General features: G+C 38.8%; 1 protein-coding gene across 2 annotated transcripts in view; it reads left to right on the top strand.

Annotated features, from left to right (window-relative positions):
- Positions 1-20,193, top strand: part of RAB27B (RAB27B, member RAS oncogene family) — a 45,612-nt gene that overhangs the window by 17,069 nt on the left and 8,350 nt on the right. For both annotated transcript variants that reach the window (XM_067545425.1, XM_067545424.1), the window contains 4 exons: positions 7,304-7,475; positions 12,126-12,211; positions 15,976-16,079; positions 18,128-18,251. In XM_067545425.1, coding sequence (XP_067401526.1) covers positions 7,323-7,475; positions 12,126-12,211; positions 15,976-16,079; positions 18,128-18,251 — 467 coding nt within the window. In that variant the 5' untranslated portion in view covers positions 7,304-7,322. The remainder of the gene's footprint in view (positions 1-7,303; positions 7,476-12,125; positions 12,212-15,975; positions 16,080-18,127; positions 18,252-20,193) is intronic.

Genomic DNA, 20,193 nt, shown 5'->3' on the forward strand with positions numbered 1-20,193 from the left:
TGACCTTCACTGTCATCTAGCACTGCTGTTAAGATTATAAAATTATTGGCTAGCAACTCTTAGAGAAGACCTTTCCCATAAAAGACAATCCATTAGGTTGATTGTACTGTGTAATGCAAAACACATACTGTGCACATAAACCAAAATAAAACATTGTTTGTTCTGAGTGCACTCAACATAAATGGACTGGAGTAGTGCAACTGTAGCAGCAAACCAAAGTGGAGTTGTAAAACACTGTGTGCTGAATCTAATACAGTTAAGTTACTTTAAAATTGGTAGGTTTAAAGCAACTTTTAGAAAATGCACAATTCAGGACAAATCTTGAATAATTCTAATTAAGGAATGTAAGGACTTCCGTATCACAGACCAATGGCTAACTTCAATTCCATAACACTTTAATTAGCACAGCAAGCAATACAAGTGTTGACACAGTGTTAAAATAGCCTTCAGACAGGTGATAGAAGTAGGGCAATCTAGTCTGAGAGTCATTGGAGACTGGATAAACATGCTTCAGAAGAAGGTGTAAAACTCCCCATCAAACAGCTAATCGAGCCGCCTGATCGAAGATATGTTAACTTCAGGAGGAAATTTCTACCGATGGCAGGGATGAATTTAGCCCAGTGGCTCCTGTTTTAAAATGTGAAAAAACAAAACCGTAACATGTTTGACAAATGATCACGTTGCCCCTTTGTTGAGGGAGGGTCATAGTAGATGAGTTGCTGACGCTGCACTCAGCTAGTCCTTTGCCTTGTGATTGTGGGTAGTGGTTGCTCAGTTTTCTTATTGTTAGGACTAGAGCTATTGAGGTTTCTTCATGTTCTGACAGCACCTGTGCCCTCAGTCAGCACAGTCTCTAGTGTGCTTATCAGCAGACTTGCTCAGTCTGATGTCATTGGTAGCGGTCTTCGATATGCACTAGACCCATAAACTTAGTTTTTATACCTAATTTGTTAATCCAGTAGCATCTCTTGGATCTACAGGTGCTGGACAATGCATTCTGATGAACAGTAGTAAATTGTAGTTCCATCCTGGTAAGTTTGACCATTCACTTTTGTATATTTAAACCTTTTTATTTGATAGAGAAGTTTAAAACACCGCTTTCAAGCAACATGAAGCTTGGGGCTAATACTTAGTCTATAAATTGACAGATGGTTCGCATTACTCATTTAAAGTAACTTGAGATAGTGGACTGATAGCCACTCCCAAGATGCCTTTCTTTGCTTTAACTAATGGGTCACATACGAGATGATGGCTGTAAAGAACAATACTTTCGGCACTGTAGTTCTGGTTCATGTTTTGACATACCTGTTGGCAAGAGAGAAACTGTACTCCTTTTTTGGTCTATGTGGAACCTCTGATCATTCAATTGACTTGTCGTACTCTAGCAAGAACTAGAACTATTCAAGGAATTTTCTGTCCTCTTTCTACAGCGTACAGAACAAAGGAGACAGCAAGTTGTCTGTGAATAGACCTGTCACAAAAGCTGAAGCTGTTAGACTTTTTTAAAAATTCTTTTGATCTTTCCCAAGTCAGAAGATGCGCTTAGCCTCTTGCAGTCACTTGGATGCTTCATAGTTGTCAAAGAGCACGTATGCAGGTGAAATTGTATTGTATTTGGGAAGCTCTCACAGCTATACAGATAACTAATTCAAATTCAGGTTGGTCAAAATTAGTTAAAGCAAGCTGGCACTTCCTTATTCGAACACTAAGAGGGATGGATTCTGTTCTTATTGAAACTAATGGAATTATACTGATATAAATAGGAGTATCTGAGAGCAGAATCTGACCTAGGGAATCCAGCTCAGATGTCACAGTGATGGGCACAATACAAGAATTTGAATAGAATAGAACCTGCGCTAAGGATTCACTAGACCTGTTGATAAGACAGCAAAAGCTTTTATTTATGAAGAGTACGAAGACTGAGAGGCAATGTAAAATGGCTTGCACATACATAGGCTCATTCATCTCATGATATCAAGGCATTTTATAAAAGTAGATAAGTTTTTTGTTATCCCTATTTTATTGATCAGTGTTTATCAGCCCCCTCAGGTTGGCAACCCCTTATTCAAAGTCAAGACATTTCATTTACTATAAAAGTAAGAATAAAACATATCTGATAACAGTAGGCCCATATAATTCATTTGTGTATTTTTGAGAGGTTGACAGAGAATACCACAGAGCGGGGGGAACAAGATTTTTCTTTGCTTTAGATTGAAATAGAACCCCCCACCCCACCCTTTGCCTTTTGTGACCTCTGGGGGTCATGACCTTTGAGTTGAGAAACACTGTTCTAGATGGCTTTAAGTGCTCAAATAATTAACCAGTCCTCAGCAGAGCTTGGCATAGAATCCAGATCCATTGAGTCTCAGTTCTCACCTACTTTCACTGCTAGACTATGCTGCCTCAAATTTGAAGTTGATCCTAATCTGAAGATAATTTATAAAAAAAAAAAAAAAAAATTGTCAGACTTGGAACAAGAGCCAATGTCTAAATTCCATAAGTGCTTCTTTGCAAAAACAGATGGTGAACATGTTTATATCTTGCAAAAATCTTTTTTAGCTGTCAGGCAAATACACTAGAGTAGCATCAACCAATCAAGAGTTTACTTTCTGGTTGCAACACCATCTGGGCTTGCATCCTGCACATTAACCACACAGAAAGCTAGCTGGAACCCTGATTGTCATGATTCATAACAGTAGTTCCAACCAATCTCTTTCCCAAGCCAGTAGGAGTCAAGGCTACGCTAAGCTCCTAACAAATGGCACTTGATCTTTGCACACCACTCTGATGCTCTGACCGCACAGCGTCCTACTGCCCAGGACCTGCTGTGATTATTCATCAGTACAGAAAGATGTTAGGCCACCTAGTGTGCACCTGCATTGCTGAGGTGGGAACAAATACCACCCAGTGCTGCATCTTTCCCTGTTGCTGGCGGAGAGAGTTCCTGGTATTGAGGTTGCTCTCGTCATAAGGAGAGGGAGTGACTGAATAACTTAAAAGTGGCATGGAGAAGTATAAAGAAGTAACTAAAATACCTCGAAGTTCTTGTCAACCAGGTCCAGTAACTCCAGTTACTGCAAAGTAAACAAAAAAGGCAATCTCTGCCCTTGGTTGAGAAGTAATCAGCCTTTGGGAAAATTTACCAAAGATCAGGGTGGATTCTCCATCACTGACAATTTTAAAATCAAGATTGGATGTTTATTGGAAAGATCTGCTCTAGGAATTATTTCAGGGACGTTCTGTGACTTATGTCCTACAGGAGGTCAGACTAGATGATCACAATGATACCTTCTGGGCTTGAAATCTATGAAAAGAAGAGGAAAATCAGTCCGCTCCTATGAATATTTTTAGTGTTAAAAAAATGTAGGCAGCTTTGTATTATCAAACAGATCCCAAGTTAGCATTTGCTATTGATCTCAAATTCTATAACTAAAAGTGTGCAAAGCTCGTACACACAGCACTTCAGCAGTTACTATGCTACTTTCATGGTAATGATTACTGGCATGCTTTAGTCTCTGTCCTCGTTTTGGAGAATAACTCTTCTGTTTGTGGGTAGTGCGCCTCAGCAAACAGTGATCTAGGGGGCTGAATAAGAGGGCAAACAAAGAGAAGTGAAATAAAATATGCCTTTTCACAGATGGATGAGGCTTCACAATCCTTCATTCCTCTCTGCTTAAGCTGTATTTGGGTTCCCCAAATAAACTCTGCCAACCTGCAAAGGGTCTGCTGTGTAAAGTAACAAGATTAGACAGCTGTTGTGTGGGGCTAAGGAAGTCCCTCAGAAGTGTTACTACTGCATCTATTGAGTTCTAAGAACATATGCTCAGAGTAAGCAGAACAGGCCTGGCAGACCTTATTCAATGTTTCTCACTCTTGCATTATTCTGTGCTATCCTCTATACCTTAATGATCTTAAATATTTGTAGTAGAGGTGTATGGTGATACAACATCCATAGATCCGGTCCATTGTTCTTTAGACATGAAAACACAGTTAACATTAAATCCTGAGAATGTAAACATAACCACCCACTGTTTATATTACCTACTTGGAGTCTCTGCAAAATGCTTCCTTACCTTCAACAAAGGAATAACTTACCATTTAAAAAAAAAACAAAAAACCCCAAGAAATTTAGTGGTGCATGTACGTACACACACACAGAGCAAGAAACTACCTGAATTTACTGTAACCTATGATCTTCCTCATCCCAATTACTGTTAAACTAAAACTTTATTAATACTGTTTCCTTCATTTGTTCTTTTTGGTGGAGGACAGTGGGAGGAGAAAAGGGAAGGTAGGGACTCCAGTCAGTGAATAACTGATCTCTCCCCCCACCCCCTTCTATTTGGGGACTGAACCAAAAAAATCCCAAAAACATTTAGTTCATTTTGAACCAAAATCAGTGGGGTGTTTTTTGGGTTTTTTGGGGTTTTTGTTTTTTAAAACCTTTTCTCAAGTTTAAAAGCTTGAGGGAAATATTAATTTTGAATAAACTGAAACTATTTAGGTGTTGCATTTTGATTCAGTCATTTTAGGATGCTTCACTCTTGGTTTAGATTGGCCAAATTCCAAAATGGAATATAATTTTGAAATGAAATATTTTGACATTTTTCACACTTCCGCCTCCGCCCCTCCTTTTTTTTTTTTTTTTAAATCAGCCAAAACTATTTTGGTAAATTCAACCCAAATTCACAAATAGTTTTGGAGCCTCAAAAGTGCAATTTTTAATGAAAATGCTGTTTGCTGAAGCAATTTTGCTCTGCTCTACTAAGGATCATATTTATATGGTGCTTTCCAAAATAAAATCACTTTTTTGGTGCTCTCCAAAATAGGTAGGTTGCTAGGTACTAGAGCTGAACAGAAAATGAATTTTTGGTTCGCTATCTGAATGGGAGAGAATATTTGAAAGCAATGTTCTACTTCATGGGTTTTTTTTTTTTTTTTTTAATTGAAATACATTTTGAATCAAATAAAAATACTTCATTTTAAAATATCAATGAAATATTTTTAGACTTCTTTTTAGAATTTTTTGGTGGGGGGGAGCCAGACTGGACTGAAACAATTTGAATTCAACACAAATCCATGAAATATTTTGGTTGACATCTGTATTTTTGCAGTTTAAACAAAACACTTGTTTTCCATTTTGGAACATGAAGGTTCCATCTGGTAGAAATAATTTGCTTCTCTAGATGGAATAATTGTGAGATTGTTGCCCAGGTTGCTCACCTATATCCTATGTTGCTTGACATCTGTGCCCTCTGTTAGATAACCTTGGTTGCTGACATGCTTTCATCCAAATAGATCAGATATAAGTAAAAAGTGACCAGAAACTGCATGTGTACAGAATGTTCTCTTTTAGGAGGGTATTCCTAACTGGAAACACTGCATTGGAAGTTTATTTGAATTCTCTCTCCTTGTTAATGCAGCTATATATAAGCATTATGCTTGATCTGTACACTTTTACAGATGTTGATCGTCCTGACTTGTTTGAACAGTCTCATTGACTTCAACAGAACTTCTAATGTGAGTTAGGAATTTGACTGGAAAGGTTTACAGTCAAATTCCTATCAGGCATTTCACTATTCACAGAAAAAAGTCTGTTGGCATCTGCATATGAACTTCAGTAAAGGCAGTAAAAAAAGCTGCCATTACAGTGAAAACTACAGTGGAATCAGTTCTTTGATTTCTTCACTATACTTGAAATAGGAGTTTGTTGGTAAATGTTGATTCTTTAGTGGTGACCATACAGTAGTGAGATTAGTAAAAGTTTTTAAAATAACATGGATTTCCACACACACCCCATTCCCCAAAGTCTCTGTAGAACAGGCCACACTTTATACAAAACAATACAAAGCCATTTGTAGGATCAATCCAGAGGAAAGTTTCATTTTAGCTTGGAAGAGCTATCACATAACAAATCTTCAGTAGAAGATGATACTGTGTTCCTCTGTTACCAAGTATATTCTAAGTCAGGTAGAGAAAATTTGATAATCTTCAACTACTTGAAGAGGGTGGGGAAGTTCCCAACAGGACAAGGAGCGGTGATCTCAAGTTGCAGTGGGGGAGATCTAGGTTGGATATTAGGAAAAACTTTTCCACTGAGGGTTCTGAAGCACTGGAATGGGTTATCTAGGGAGGTGGTGGAAGTTTTTAAGGCCTAGTTTGACAAAGGCCTGGTTGGGATGATGTAGTTGGGGTTGGCCCTGCTTTGGGCAGGGGCTTGCACTAGATGACCTCCTGAGGTCCCTTCCAACTGTAATCTTCTATGACTTATTTGTGTTTGTGACTTTCCTACAGTGGTGTTGATTTTTAAATAGTGTAAACCTTAGTGGATGGGAGCTTCTTTACTGTGAGAGAAACGAGGCATATCCATTCAACAATCAGTAGGATTACTATTTACTAGAGGATTTTAGAGAACATACAACTATATCTATATTGCCTTTTTTCTTTTAATTCACAGTAAAATAATGGGTTGATTAGCAGGTTGTATCCCTGAGTTTTGTGGTTAACCTATAGGTACCAGAAGGAACCTCCTGTTCTCTGTCTCTGGCACATAATAGTCTAGTCTCTTGTGGGCTGTAATATTTTGGTGGTTTGCTTTAGTGTGCAAGTGTTAGGTGGTGGGGCCTAGCTTGTGATATACAGCAAGTCAGACTAGATGATCTGGTGGTCCTTTTTGGCCTTAAACTCTGACTCTGAGGTCTTTTGAAAGTTAAATTGGAATTTTTGTCCCAGCCTCCACCAACTCACAAGATTTAAAAACTAGACCAGCCTTGGCCATAACCTAAAACTTTGAATCTTGTTAATTCAAATGCTAGTTTCAGATGCATGATCTCGTGTTACAGGGGCTAAAACCTAAAACTAAAGGTTTCTTTCCTTCCACTACTCTTTCTGTGTAAACATTTTTAGCAGGCAATCTTGAGTACAGACAATAGCAATTAATTCAGTCAAATCAACAAAAGTATTTTTAAATTAAGTATACTAACAATTAAGACTAAAGGTGTAACTGGGTACAAAGAATTAGATAAGTTAATGGAGGTAGGCCCATCAGTGGTTATTAGCCAAGATGATCAGGGATGCAACCCCATGCTCTAGCTGTCCCTAAACCTCTGACTGCCAGAAGCTGGGACTTGCCAACAGGGGATGGATCACTTAAAATTGCCCTGTTCTGTTCATTCCCTCTGAAGCATCTGGCATTGGCCACTGTCAGAAACAAGATACTGAGGTAGTGGAATCATTGGTGACTCAATATGGCTGTTCTTATGTCCACCACTGTTTTTTAAACCAGTTCTTCCTCTTTCCACAGGTTCATAAAGATCAGCACTATGACTGATGGGGACTATGACTATCTGATCAAGCTCCTGGCCCTGGGGGATTCTGGGGTTGGGAAGACGACATTCCTTTACAGATACACAGACAACAAATTTAACCCAAAGTTCATCACAACAGTAGGAATAGACTTTCGGGAAAAACGTGTGGTAAGTTTCTCAAATGGTCAATGTCTGGACTTTTTCCTGTTTCCACTAGTGTTGAGAACATGCTTTACATAAATGTATACTGTTCCTCTTACTGAAAGGTGTGTTCAGAATGCCTTTTCCACATTAGTTTCTGGCTTGAGTCCAGTCAATATTAGAAAGGGACTGGGGAGAAGCTGTTACCAGGCAACCACCTGCGGGCATCCTAGTGAGGTATTATATATTTATATTATAGCAGCAAAGGGCTCCAGTGGGGCCCACTGTGCTAGCTGATGTACAAATACATTAGAGACAGCTCCTGCCCCAAATCATTTGCAAGCTAAACAGATCAGACAGAAGAAGAGTGGAAGGGGAAAGAGGCCCAGAGATAGTGTCTTGCCCAAGGTCACAAACGAGGTAAATGGTAGAACTGGAAGCAGAACCCATATCTTCATACTTCCACCCAGTGCTCCGTCCATTAGATAACACTACTTCCCAAGTTGTCTAAAGCACAAACTACTTACTTCTCTGACTTACTCTAGTAATGTCTGTAGATTGAACTACCCTCATCATGCCTCTATAGGTGACCCTTTCAAACTACATTTGTGGTACACTTGTAGGACAGTGTGGGCCAGCTTGCACTGTGTGTTGTTTCTATTTAATATGAAGAAACAACACAATCTTCAGTGCTGCCAACCTGATTGCTTTCATGGGTATTAACATTCACTTCCACTGTTTTAATGGAACCCAACTACTATGCATATCCACGGGTCTTGGCAAAAATTGATGGTATTTTTTATTGTACAATGTACAAAAAACGTTTTGCCTTCAGATAAGAATGCTCATGGCTTGCCTGAGGCACAATAGCAATCATAATGAAGCACAGGCTTGGAAGCCAGGAAATCTGGGTTTTATTCCTAGTTCTGCAGCTGACTTGCTCTCTAACCTTGGGCAAATAATTTTGCTCTCTGCTTGACAAAAGGTGTTACTACTTGCCTAACTCAAAGGGAAGTGCTTACATTCAATAGTGTATGTAAAGTGCTTCGAGAGTCTTGCATGAAATTGCAGTGTCCTTTGCATAACCAGAATGGAGCATCTACAAAAAGGAGCTCTTTAATGCACAGCAGGCCATAATGACAACTCAGCTTAAACCAGGGTGCTACTTGTGAAGTGTTTTCCAACCCCGGAGAGGTAGGAGTACTAAATCTAGCCTCTCAGAACTGAAGAAATTAAAATTTCAACAAAACCCTTGCAGCCCTGACTCTAAACAAAGCTGTGTGTATTCCCCAGTCCACTTGTGTGTGATCAGTGTTTGTGTAGGTGCTAAAATAATGATTGTACATCTTTTAAAATCTCTAGTGCTAAAAGCATTAAATAAGTAAAAATCTTAGCCATTTTAGAGGAAGAAAGATATGTTCCCTATGAGAATGCATAGTACAGTTGCAATCTGACAAATGATTGACTGTCTTTAAGAGTTTTGATACCACAAAAATAGAAGCCTTTCTATATAAAAGTAAAGCACTCTGTGATTCACTGGGTCAACCTGTATTTATAAAAATAAAAGTAAACCCTCAAATTCCTGCTTAGTGCCTATCACTAAATCTTTAAATTCAGTTCTAAGTTAATTGGAACTATTCATTAAAGAGGCTAGTGTCAAAACTAACCAGCCACAGGGTGAATTTGTAGCTAAAGTTTAGTGTGTCGTGGGGTTCCATGTTTGTTGCCTTCTGTTATAAGAAAAAGTTACTGCTGCTAATAACCATGAACCCTGCACAGTCAAGCTAGGTTCTTTCTAGTTGGTGCAGCTCCATAAATATATTCTGATACCCTTATTTTTCTTACACAGTATCTTCACTCTGCAATACTCCCACTTAGTACAATGGGACTACTTGTGGTGTAAAGTACAATCCAGCATGAAAAAGGTATCGGAATCTGGCCTTAAGGGTCCTGTCTACGCGCGCACACACACGCAGTGAAATGACAGTCTGTTTTGAATTCGTGCTTTATTTCAATGCAAGTTTGTGGCTAGACAGACAGCCCTTGATTAACAAATCTGATATACATGCTGGACTAGTCCAGTTAATTCTCCCACAGTTGGTGGCTTTGCAGAGCCATCCAGTGTGAAGCACTAAACTAATTTGAGTTGGCGCTCTTCTGAAAAGACAGAAGGCTCATCTCTGAAATACGGTGTCATTTATACAAAGGTAACTTTTTTTAGAGTAGATTAACTTTCATAGCTTATAAGGCCAGAAGGGACCACGATGGTCATCTATTCTGACCTGTATAGCGCAGGTCAGAGGATTTCCTTAATTCTAGTGCAGACTAGAGCATATCTTTTAGATAAACGTTTAAAGTATTCCTAGCATGGATAGTGGACTTAGTCAAAAAGGGACCAGAAAGCTTAACTCTTTTTGTTAGAAGCTGCATCCAAATTTCTAGCACACCTTTTCCTTACCCTGACATGGAACTTGAAGGTTGTTTTTTGTAGGAGTGGGGAAGTTGGGTACCATATGGGGTCTTGTTAGCCTTCAAATTCTTCCATTTAAGGTCTATCTGACCAAATCCTTTTCAACAAGGGACTTCTTGGGGGTTAAATGTAATGATATGTGTTGTTCAAATACAATCGTATTCTTAAAAAGCCACTTTGTAAAAATGGCACTGTAGTTTTCATGTTTGGATGTGGAGGCAGACACACAATGTGATCACTTACAAGTAATTGTTATCTTTTCTTTTTTACCTGCTGAACCTACAAACTCAAGCTGGGTTCAGTATCAAGCCAAGCTGGATTCTTTGTTTGTCATATGTAATCACCAGTAATGAAGCTTTTGACAGCCGGAGTCTTCCTTCAATGATATGTTGGCAGTCTTGGTGCCCTTAGTGGGTCACTAAGTTCAGAATGGATTCTGCCGAACTTGGTGGTTAGTAGAGTGACTAGATAACAAGTGTGAAAAATCGGGACTGGGGTGGAAGGTCATAGTCTTTTACTTGTAAAACAAAAGACTAGTAAGATCTTATTCAGAGGGACAAGGCAATATGCCACATTCATTGTAAATGTAAGAATATCAAAAAGCAGTCACATTCACACGCACATTCATATCCAAGAAGTTCTGCAAGTTGGTGTGATTATGATTACCAGTTCTTTCATGCGTTGCTCGAGCCAGCCTAGTGGCCAACCAGAGTGGGCACGAGGAGGGAGCCGGCCCTCTGTCGGTCGTGAATCCAATACTCCAGATGACAATTGCAGAACAAGACCCAAAGTTTCCATGTTCTTATCCCATCTTTTGTACTTGCTGGGTCTCATGTAAGTCTACGGGCCTTGCTGTGTCATGCTGACTCTAGGTTCAGTATGGTTGTTAATCATCAGTCAGTTGCAAGCATGACTTTGTTCTGAGGGTGGATCCTTCTGTACTTTAGGATTGTTGATATGCATTCTTTGCCATCCTGACCTTGAAGGACAATCTGTGTCTTTGCTCTGACAACAGAAAGGGGAGTAGTTTAGGATGAGTCTCTTTATGCCCTACACATACATTCCTCACTCACACATACAAACAGAATTCATCAAGATATTTTTAGGTTCAATAGTACAAGTTTCAAGAAAGAGTTCACTTCAAGAAACTAACAAGATGGAGTTCACTTATGCTACACTAAACAGTACTATACCATTATCATAAGAGTAAAGGAAAAATCTCTCTGTACCTCTGTCTCGCTTACACAATAAAAGAGTCTACATCTGATTTGTTTGCACAGCTCCTGGGGATGGATCACAATAGGCACCCATATAAGAAAAAGCCCAGACTTTCTGGACTGTCCCTAGAAAATCGGGACATCTGTCACTCTAGTGGTTGGGGTTGATGCATGAATTCCATTCTATTTAGGTTTTTGCCCCATGGTCATCGCCATGGTAAACTAACATGAAGGAAATAACAGCACCATGTAATCAAGGACTACATGCATTAAAGTTATAGTAGTTATGTATTCATATTGATACATAGCCACTCAGTCTATAGGCAAATAAATTCTGATGCAGAATCTGCTAAACTACTTCTGACAAGAGAAACAGATCCCATGTGTTTGCTTTAATATCTCCTGTTGTAACACTTCATTGAAAAGAAATGTAGTGACAATTAAAAACTGAACCCCAGCAAAAGGGTGCAATACTTTCTTCATGCACAATGCTTTGAAATTCCAGTTGTTAAAGGTAGTCACTAAATGTTTAGTAAACTATTTAAGAAAATATCTATTTCTCTGAATAGAGAAATTAATCTTATCCACCTGTAATAACCATTTGTAAGAACAGCAAAGAAATTTAATCTAGGAGGTGATTTCAGCACATTTGTATACTGAGATTAGCAGAAACAAGGTCTAAGTGAAAGTGTTAAATGCACACCAGTCATCTTCAGAGGACAGTATTGGTTTTTCTGGTTTTGAAATATTGTTTGTAAGAGGCCCTTTGAAGTAGAATATTAGTGAAGCTGAATCTCTGTATTAGGAATAAGTTATATTTAATAAAACTTTTATTCTCCATTTGTTAAATGTTTGGGGTTTTTTGCATGGTTTTAGTACAGCAATATGAGCTAAGGATGAAAATTTAGTTATGATCAAGACATTCATAAACTAAGTGAAAGACTACTTCTTTGACTATACAGTAAGCTGATTTTACTCTGTATCTGTCAGATATACAATAGCAGAGGACCAAATGGATCTCCAGGAAAAGCCTTTAAGGTGCATCTACAGCTTTGGGACACCGCTGGACAAGAAAGGTAATGCACAGAGTTCAGAATCTCGTATTCAGTTAATTAGAACCAAATGCAATTTTCTAAAATTTAGACAGATGTCCTATTCAGGTGACTCAGAAAAAACACTCATCTTCTGGCACAGATTTTGGTGTCTAAACAAATGAAAATCCATTACTGGTTCCTGAAGGATAACTTTAAACTGTTGCTGCTTTGCTGTAATCATACTGAAATACTGTATTCACTGCTTTTGAATGTTCTCCCTTGTTCTGGAGCATCAGTACATTTCACGGTGGTTTGCTAGTATATAATATGTGGTTGGGTCTACTCTTGATTTAAATATTGACTGTGCCCAGAGACAAGATCTGATTCCCACCCCCCCTCCATTTCTTGTTACACTATTGAAGCGCTGGGGTGGGGAACGGCAGACTAAACAAATCATAAAATGGCAAAGGGGAAACCATGATTACATAAGAACGGCCATAGTGGGTCAGACCAATGGCTCATCTAGCCCAGTATCCTGTTTTCTGACAGTGGCCAATGCCAGATGCTTCAGAGGGAATGAACAGAACAGGTAGTCAAGTGATCCACCCCATTAGCCATTCCCAGCCTCTGGCAAACAGCAATTCCTGCCTATCTTGGCTAATAGCCATTAACAGACCTATCCTCCATGAACTTGTATAGTTCTTTTTCAACCCTGTTATAGTCTTGGCCTTCACAACATCCTCTGACAAGGAGTTCCACAGCTTGACTGTGCGTTGTGTGAAGAAATACTTCTTTTTTTTTATTCATTTTAAACCAGCTGACTATTATGTATTTGGTGACCCCTCATTCTTGTTTTATGAGAAGTAGTAAATAATACTTCCTTATTTGAATTCTCCACACCAGTCATGATTTTATAGACCTTATCATGTCCTGCCCCAGTCATATTTTTTCCAATCTGAAAAGTCCCAGTTTTATTAATCTCTCCTCATATGGAAGCTTTTTCCATACCCCGAATCATTTTAGTTGCCCTTTTCTGCATCTTTTCCAATTCCAATTTTTTTGTTTGAGATGGGGCAGCCAGGTCTGCTCACAATATTTAAGATGTGGACATACCATGGATTTTTTGTAAATATTTATCCCTTTCCTAATGATTCCCAACATTGTTAGCTTTTTTTGACTGCGGCTGCACATTGACTGGATGTTTTTCAGCGAATTATCCATAATGACACCAAGATCTTTCTTGAGTGGTAACAGCTAATTTAGACCCTATCATTTTCTGTGCATAGTTGGGATTGTTTTCCAATATGCATTACTTTGCATTTATCAACATTTGAATTTCATCTGCCATTTTGTTGCCCAGTCCCCCAGTTTTGTGAGATCCCTTTGTTACTCTTCGCAGTCTGCTTTTGACTTCACTATTTTGAGTAATTTTGTATCATCTGCATGTTATGCCACCTCACTGTTAACCTCTTTTTCCAGATCATTTATGAATATGTTGAACAATACTGGTCACAGACCTCTTGGGCACACCACTATTTACCTCTCTCCATTCTGAAAACTGACCATTTATTCCTACCCTTTGTTTCCTATCTTTTAACCACTTTCTGATCCAAGAGAGGACCTTCCCTCTTATCGCAGGACAGCTTACTTTTCTTAAGAGCCTTTGTGAAGAACCTTGTCAAAGACTTTCTGAAAATCTAAGTGCATTATATCCACTGGAACATCCTTGTCCACATGCTTGTTGACCCCCTCAAAGAATTCCAGTCGATTGGTGAGGCAGGATTTCCTTTAACAAAAGCTCTTTGCTTTTAAGGGGAACATTTAAAAACACTGGAGAAAAATGCCTACTGCAAAATGCAACTGATAGCAGAAGAAAATCAGATCAGAGGAAAACAAGTGCAACTACACTGTCTGCCCCTTCATCACTCTGTGTGTGCCCTCTACCTTTGGAAAGACCAACTTTGGTTTGAACCACATCTCCACATTCCTCTTTCAAGCCCTTCTAAAGCGCCCAGGCTCTATAGTAGTTAACTAGGGGTTCTTAGCCTTTTTCTTTCTAAGGCCCCCCTACCTCCAGCATACTATACAAATTCCAAGGCCAAGTGGGGGACCTTCAGGACTCCTGATTTAAGCCACCGTGGGTATGTGTAGGTGGAGAAGGAGCCTCAGGGCTTAAGCCCCGAGCCCTGTGCCCCATGGGGCTACAGCTGCTGATGGTGGGAGGCCTGGCGGGCTCTGGATTTCAGTCATTGGATGGGGGGTGCACCTCAGGGATTCAGCCCTGGAGCAGGGGGACTTGGGGCTCCAGGTAGGGATGGGGGGCTTGTGGCTTTAGCCCCATGGGGAGCATTGAGGCTTGGAGCTCTGGGCATCAACCGACAGCCCGTTGAAACCAGTTCGCGGTCCCTTGGTTGAGAATCATTGCCCTAGACCTCCCCTGAGAGAGGTCACAATAAATGACTGGCAAACAAGGAACTGGATACATGATAAACATCACTGGTCAAGCACTCTTTGTCACACCCATCCCTGTGTCCATAGTCTGTGTTATCTGTCTAGATGATAAACTCCTCAAGGCAGGGACCTTGGCTTCATACTTTTTTGTAGGCCCTGAACACATTTATTATGGTGCTATATTAAAATTGGTCTCTACTAAGGTGCATCAATTTTTCTGGTTTGAATCTGTCCCACTGTCTCTCTGACCACCACAATTAGCTGTACTGTATACAAGGCATCATTTCTACAAAAGAGACTTTATGGTAGCACTCTTGCAGCTAACTTGTCATTGGGAAACCTCATGAGTGTGGGGCTCTCTTCTGCAGCAGCAGTTTGTTTTTGTTTTGATGTGTGTGCCTGGAATATTTCATCCACCACATCTGCTATTGACAGATGTGCCAGATTATGTGATGGCTTTTGTATTGTGGTAAATCCTCATGTGCACAAGACAGAGCACCAGATCCATTTTGTAGTCTTCTAGTCCTATATGAAAGCTTCTTGATGTGTTTGGTTTCTTAATTTAATTGAGAGTGACTTGTGATCCTGTGGCAGCAAACTTAGGCTGTACTGATGGGTTCATAGGTTTTTGTGGAAAACCTACAGAATGTATCATCTGTGAATGCACACAGATCAAATGAGTTTCATTCAGTTTGACTTGTAAACTACAGGAATATCGTGGCTTCTGTAGATGATGCTAGCCCATCCCTCAACTGAGCTTCCCAGTAAACTGTTTAGAATAAAAGCTATGGTTAAATGGCCAAATACTCTTTCCCCCCCCATATCTGCCATATTGATAGTATTTATCCATCCAGTATATTTTCCTGGTAGCACTTTTTCTGTGTTTATCAATTGAATTGATTTCTGTCCCAGTGATCAGGGATGCACTCAATGTGTCTGTATCATTGTGATTAAATAAGCAACACATTAATTTTTAGGGTAATCCAAAGGACAGAGAATTTGAAATAGTGGAGTTGTCATTGACAACATAACATTCTCACATCTAAGCATCCTCTGGTAAATTATGCACATTCTGTTTGTTAAATACTGATGGCTATGATGCATCATAGCTGAAAGACGGGTCACAGGCTTTTGACTATTTCGAGAACATTTGGCTGATAAATTGTGCAACTTCTCTGGGTTTCGATTTTATTTTTTAAAACAGTTTGCTGCAAAAGAGACACCAAAATAAAAAGTTTTACTGAATCTCCCCTTTGATTATTTATTGCTCCAGTAAGTTGTGCACTAAAAATGTTTACCTAGTAATTTTAGAGTTCAGTCTGTTAACAGAGCTGCTTATTTGTTCCTTCCTTCAGATTTCGAAGTCTCACCACAGCATTTTTCAGAGATGCCATGGGCTTTTTATTAATGTTTGATCTCACCAGTCAACAGAGTTTCTTAAATGTCAGAAACTGGATGAGTAAGTAAAACAGAACAGCTTGCATGTATCAGATAGCTAGCAGCTTCTTGTGTTTTTTTTTTTTTTTTAGGTTACTGTGTATTGCATGGTGTTAATTTCAAAGCCTGGTCCAATATTTTCAGGTAGCCATAAACCTAAGACTTGGGTAAGTGGGCTCTGAAGTCCCAGCTCTGGAAAATTCCATAAACTTGTTAACCTTTTAAAGAACATTCTGCAAAGCACATCTGGTCCTCTGGGTTTTTCTAGGAGGGGTTGGTGTTTGTTTGCAGGGATTTGTGATGGTCAGTTTTTGGGACTTGTAAAACAAAATCAATCACAAAACATATGTGCATACTGTGGTCTTATGGATTACCATGTTATGTATTATCACTGTTCATTGTCCTGATTTTTTGTTCTTGATTTTTATTTGTATTAAGGATATTTATCTGTCTTTAATACTGTACAGTGCCTAAGGTTTGGTTAGATTCTTGAACAGATTTTAAAGATAATCTTCCAAACAAAAACAAGACCAACCTGTATCTTCTGCATATTTCAATAGCCTCTTGCTTTGCATTTGGTTTAACCTATTAAGAAATCTAGTTCCATCAACATCCAAGAGGCAGCAGTGTGAATACAATTGGGTGAAGGAACACTAAAGGAGTTCAGACTTCTATTCCTAGCTCTGATACTGATTTACTTGTGACCCCCAGCAAGTCACTGAACTTCTGTGCCTCCTTTTTCCTATCCCTAAAATAGGCACGAAGGGATTACATCCTGTCTTGGAGGCTTAATTAACACTGAATGTTGAGACTCTTGAGAGGCAGTGTTAGCACGGTGCACATTCAGAACTCCTAACAACTGACCATACTTATTCTGAATCTTAACAAAGAACAAGCCCACTCTTTTTAAAATTCTGCATTTTGAACAATATGGTTACTTGCATCTTGTGCCTGTTATCCACTGACCTCAGCGGGACCAGGATTTGGACCCAAGTTATTAAAAATGAAGAGTTGAGGGGTTTATGGCTTTTTAAAATGTTTTTATTTATTTAAAAAAAAAATTTGGCAAGGCAGGAATATCTGATAGGTATCCTGAAGAAAGGGTTAAAACAAAATTGCTAGAGAGCGTGGATCATCCAGATTAAAATAAAGGTGTTTAAAAGATGTGTGCCCATGCACGTGTGTACTCTTCTCCAGTACTGGAAAAGATATTCTACTGGAGGGGGGAAAAAATATGCAAAAGGTAACCAGGCTTCATTTCAGATTCTGCATAATTGGGACCTGCAGTTAGTTTGCTAACAAACTTCTGCGTGCTAGCTGGGAGTATGCTGGCCTGTGTTTACAAGGACACCGCAAGGCAACATGGGAATACAAATAAATCCCTTCATAGCAAGGTAGAGCTTTAGTAATAGACATAACTATAGCCATATTCCCACTTCAGTAGCCGGACAGTGGAATGAAAAACTCATGCATTGGACAATCTTTGCTTCAAGTGGTTTTTTGCCACACTGCTCCTCTAAATGTTTTCCACATATTCATTCATCTTTTCTTTCTTCAAAATTGGGGTAAGTTTAAGCAAATGACTCAAATATTTTGCTTTAAAACACCTCTGCTCCCCTGGAATAAAACTGCCTGCTTCCATTGAAACTAATGGGTCCGCATAGTTTATACCCCAGCTGAAGGTCTGGCCTCAAATTTCTAAATAATTGCGTATGAAAAGCATTTGAAATTCTTTATTTCTGTGATCTTCTAATGGGTTTCTTTAAATAGGAAAATGTCTGTTCATATTAAAGAGAACCTAACCAAAATGTTCTGATGGCTGTTAGTTGTAGACTGAAGTACTATATATAGAGGAGAATCAAATGCAAATATATGTTCTATCTACGTTGTATGGAGGGGAAATGAATAGTTTACTGGAAATAAATTTCTAATCACATCTGCTCCATTTTCCTCTGTAGACAATTACTTTAATGAGCATTATGAAAAGTCCATATGGTACACAAATTTTTTTAACTGATTTTGTCCCTTAGGGGCATTTCAATACTCTACTCTGTTTGGGGTTTTTTTTAGGTCAACTGCAAGCCAATGCATATTGTGAAAATCCCGATATAGTATTAATTGGTAACAAGGCTGACTTATCAGATCAGAGGGAAGTCAATGAGAGGCAAGCAAGAGACCTTGCAGATAAATATGGGTAAGTAAATTGTGATTGGAAAACCACTTTTTAGCTGATCTCTACATCATTGTAGTGTTTTTAAAACATAGATTGCCACCACACAGCTTTGAAATTTGGGAAACCAGTTAAGTTGGGTAGAGATTTGCAAACATGGATATGCTATAAAAATTAATCTGGTGTGCAAAATCTTCTATAGTGCTGTCCACCTTGTCACACTTTGAAATTAGCGGTCCACACATTTCAAAATATGACCGGTTATATAATACTGTAGAAGATGAATAGTGATATAGGGTATTGATACTTAAGCAAAATATAATTACTATAGAGCTACATTCTAATTAAGCTAGTTAGTCCTGAGAATTAGGACAAAAAATGTCAAAAGCATACCCCCTAAAACTTTGTCAGAAGAGTAAAATGCTCTACCTGCCATGCTTGCACCTGGTGACCACAAGATGTCCTAAGTAGAGGCTTTTCACTGAACAGGGTAACACACTGATGGTGGCAACTCCTTTTCTGTTGGATAATTCCAAGTCAGATTTCACATGATCATGCCCTGTCCTTTTTTTTTCGAATGGGTAATGCTTAATACAAAAAATACCCTGCGTTTTAGAACTTAGGGGATTCATAGTATGAACAGTTAATGAGAGAAACCCTTACATTGTTTGAACTCCCTGTTACACTCAGTGCTATTTTCTGAGTGTGTCATTAAATAGATAAAAAGCATCATTTTTTTTTCTTCATCTGATTCACTAGGGTTTGATGAAGCTATTTATAGAGAATCTGAGTCCAAAAAAAAATGAGGACTAAGACAGGCGATCAGACACACACATTCTTATTTAGGTACATCAGAAGTAGAAAGCCAAAGATAGTTCTTGGTAGAGGCACACAATCTTTAGTCAATTAAGGAGTACAGACACTGCAGAGAAGCTAAATGGGTTGCATCAACTTGCATAAGAGTATTTGGGGGAGATCGGTGAGGTATTAAAGATTTGTGGCGTCAAAAGAGGAGGTACAGGAGCAAACTGATCATTTTACTTGTTAGAAAAAGCAACAGAATTGGAAGGCATTCTTCTGAATTTCAGGATGAGATTTAAGAAATAAGGTTTGCACATAACTGGGCAATCTCTCTCTTTTTGAAATAGTCAGTAATTCAGAGGACTGGGAAGTAGGTACAACATTTGCTATCTTGGTTTTTTTTTTTCCAAAAGAGTTGTTCATATTAGATCAGTATTGCTTATTTCACAATCAGGTAAACTGGTTGCAACTCTAATCAAAATCAGTAGATTTGTAAAATATCTAGAACATGATAGTACACGCAGCCTGGCTTCTGTAAAGAAAAACTGTGTGCCTCATCTATTAGGATTCTATGCTTGTCTACAAAACTGGGGAACCAGTTGACCTGACCCTTTTTTTTTTTTTTTTCCCCCCCACCAAAATGCCTTTGTCAAAGATCCTCACAAGAGGCTATTAAGGAGACTAAATGGTCAAGACCATTTCTTTCTTCATTTTCTGTCTGAGATTGCCATGAGTAAGAGTGAATAGTATACTTCAATTTTACAGCAGCATGCGAAGAGTAATGTAACCCAACATTCCATGATAGGGCAGTGCTGTTTAATTCATGATTCAACGGCAGGTGGAATGACGTTATGAAATGCAAGTTCATTCACATTGAAAGGGATCATTTGAACTACTCGTACATACTGCTGCATTCTAAATGAACTGTAACAACTCACTTACAGTTGTTGCACAATACTAGAATGCATAAAAAAATTAGATTAAAACAATACTGAAAATATATTGCTGTTACATAAACTAATGGTGTGCCCCCACCCCAGAGTACTGTGTTCAATTCTGGTCATTCATGTCAAAAAGTAGACAGAGGAGTTCAGGAGGTGGGTAACGACCAGTGATCAGAAACATGGAAAAAAACGTCCATATGAAGAGACTAAACTCCTCTCTG

Source organism: Emydura macquarii, unplaced genomic scaffold, assembly GCF_026122565.2.
Source record: "Emydura macquarii macquarii isolate MOO-44397 ecotype Brisbane River unplaced genomic scaffold, CSIRO-AGI_Emac_v2 contig_1045, whole genome shotgun sequence".
In the NCBI taxonomy this organism is placed as follows: Eukaryota; Metazoa; Chordata; order Testudines; family Chelidae; genus Emydura; species Emydura macquarii.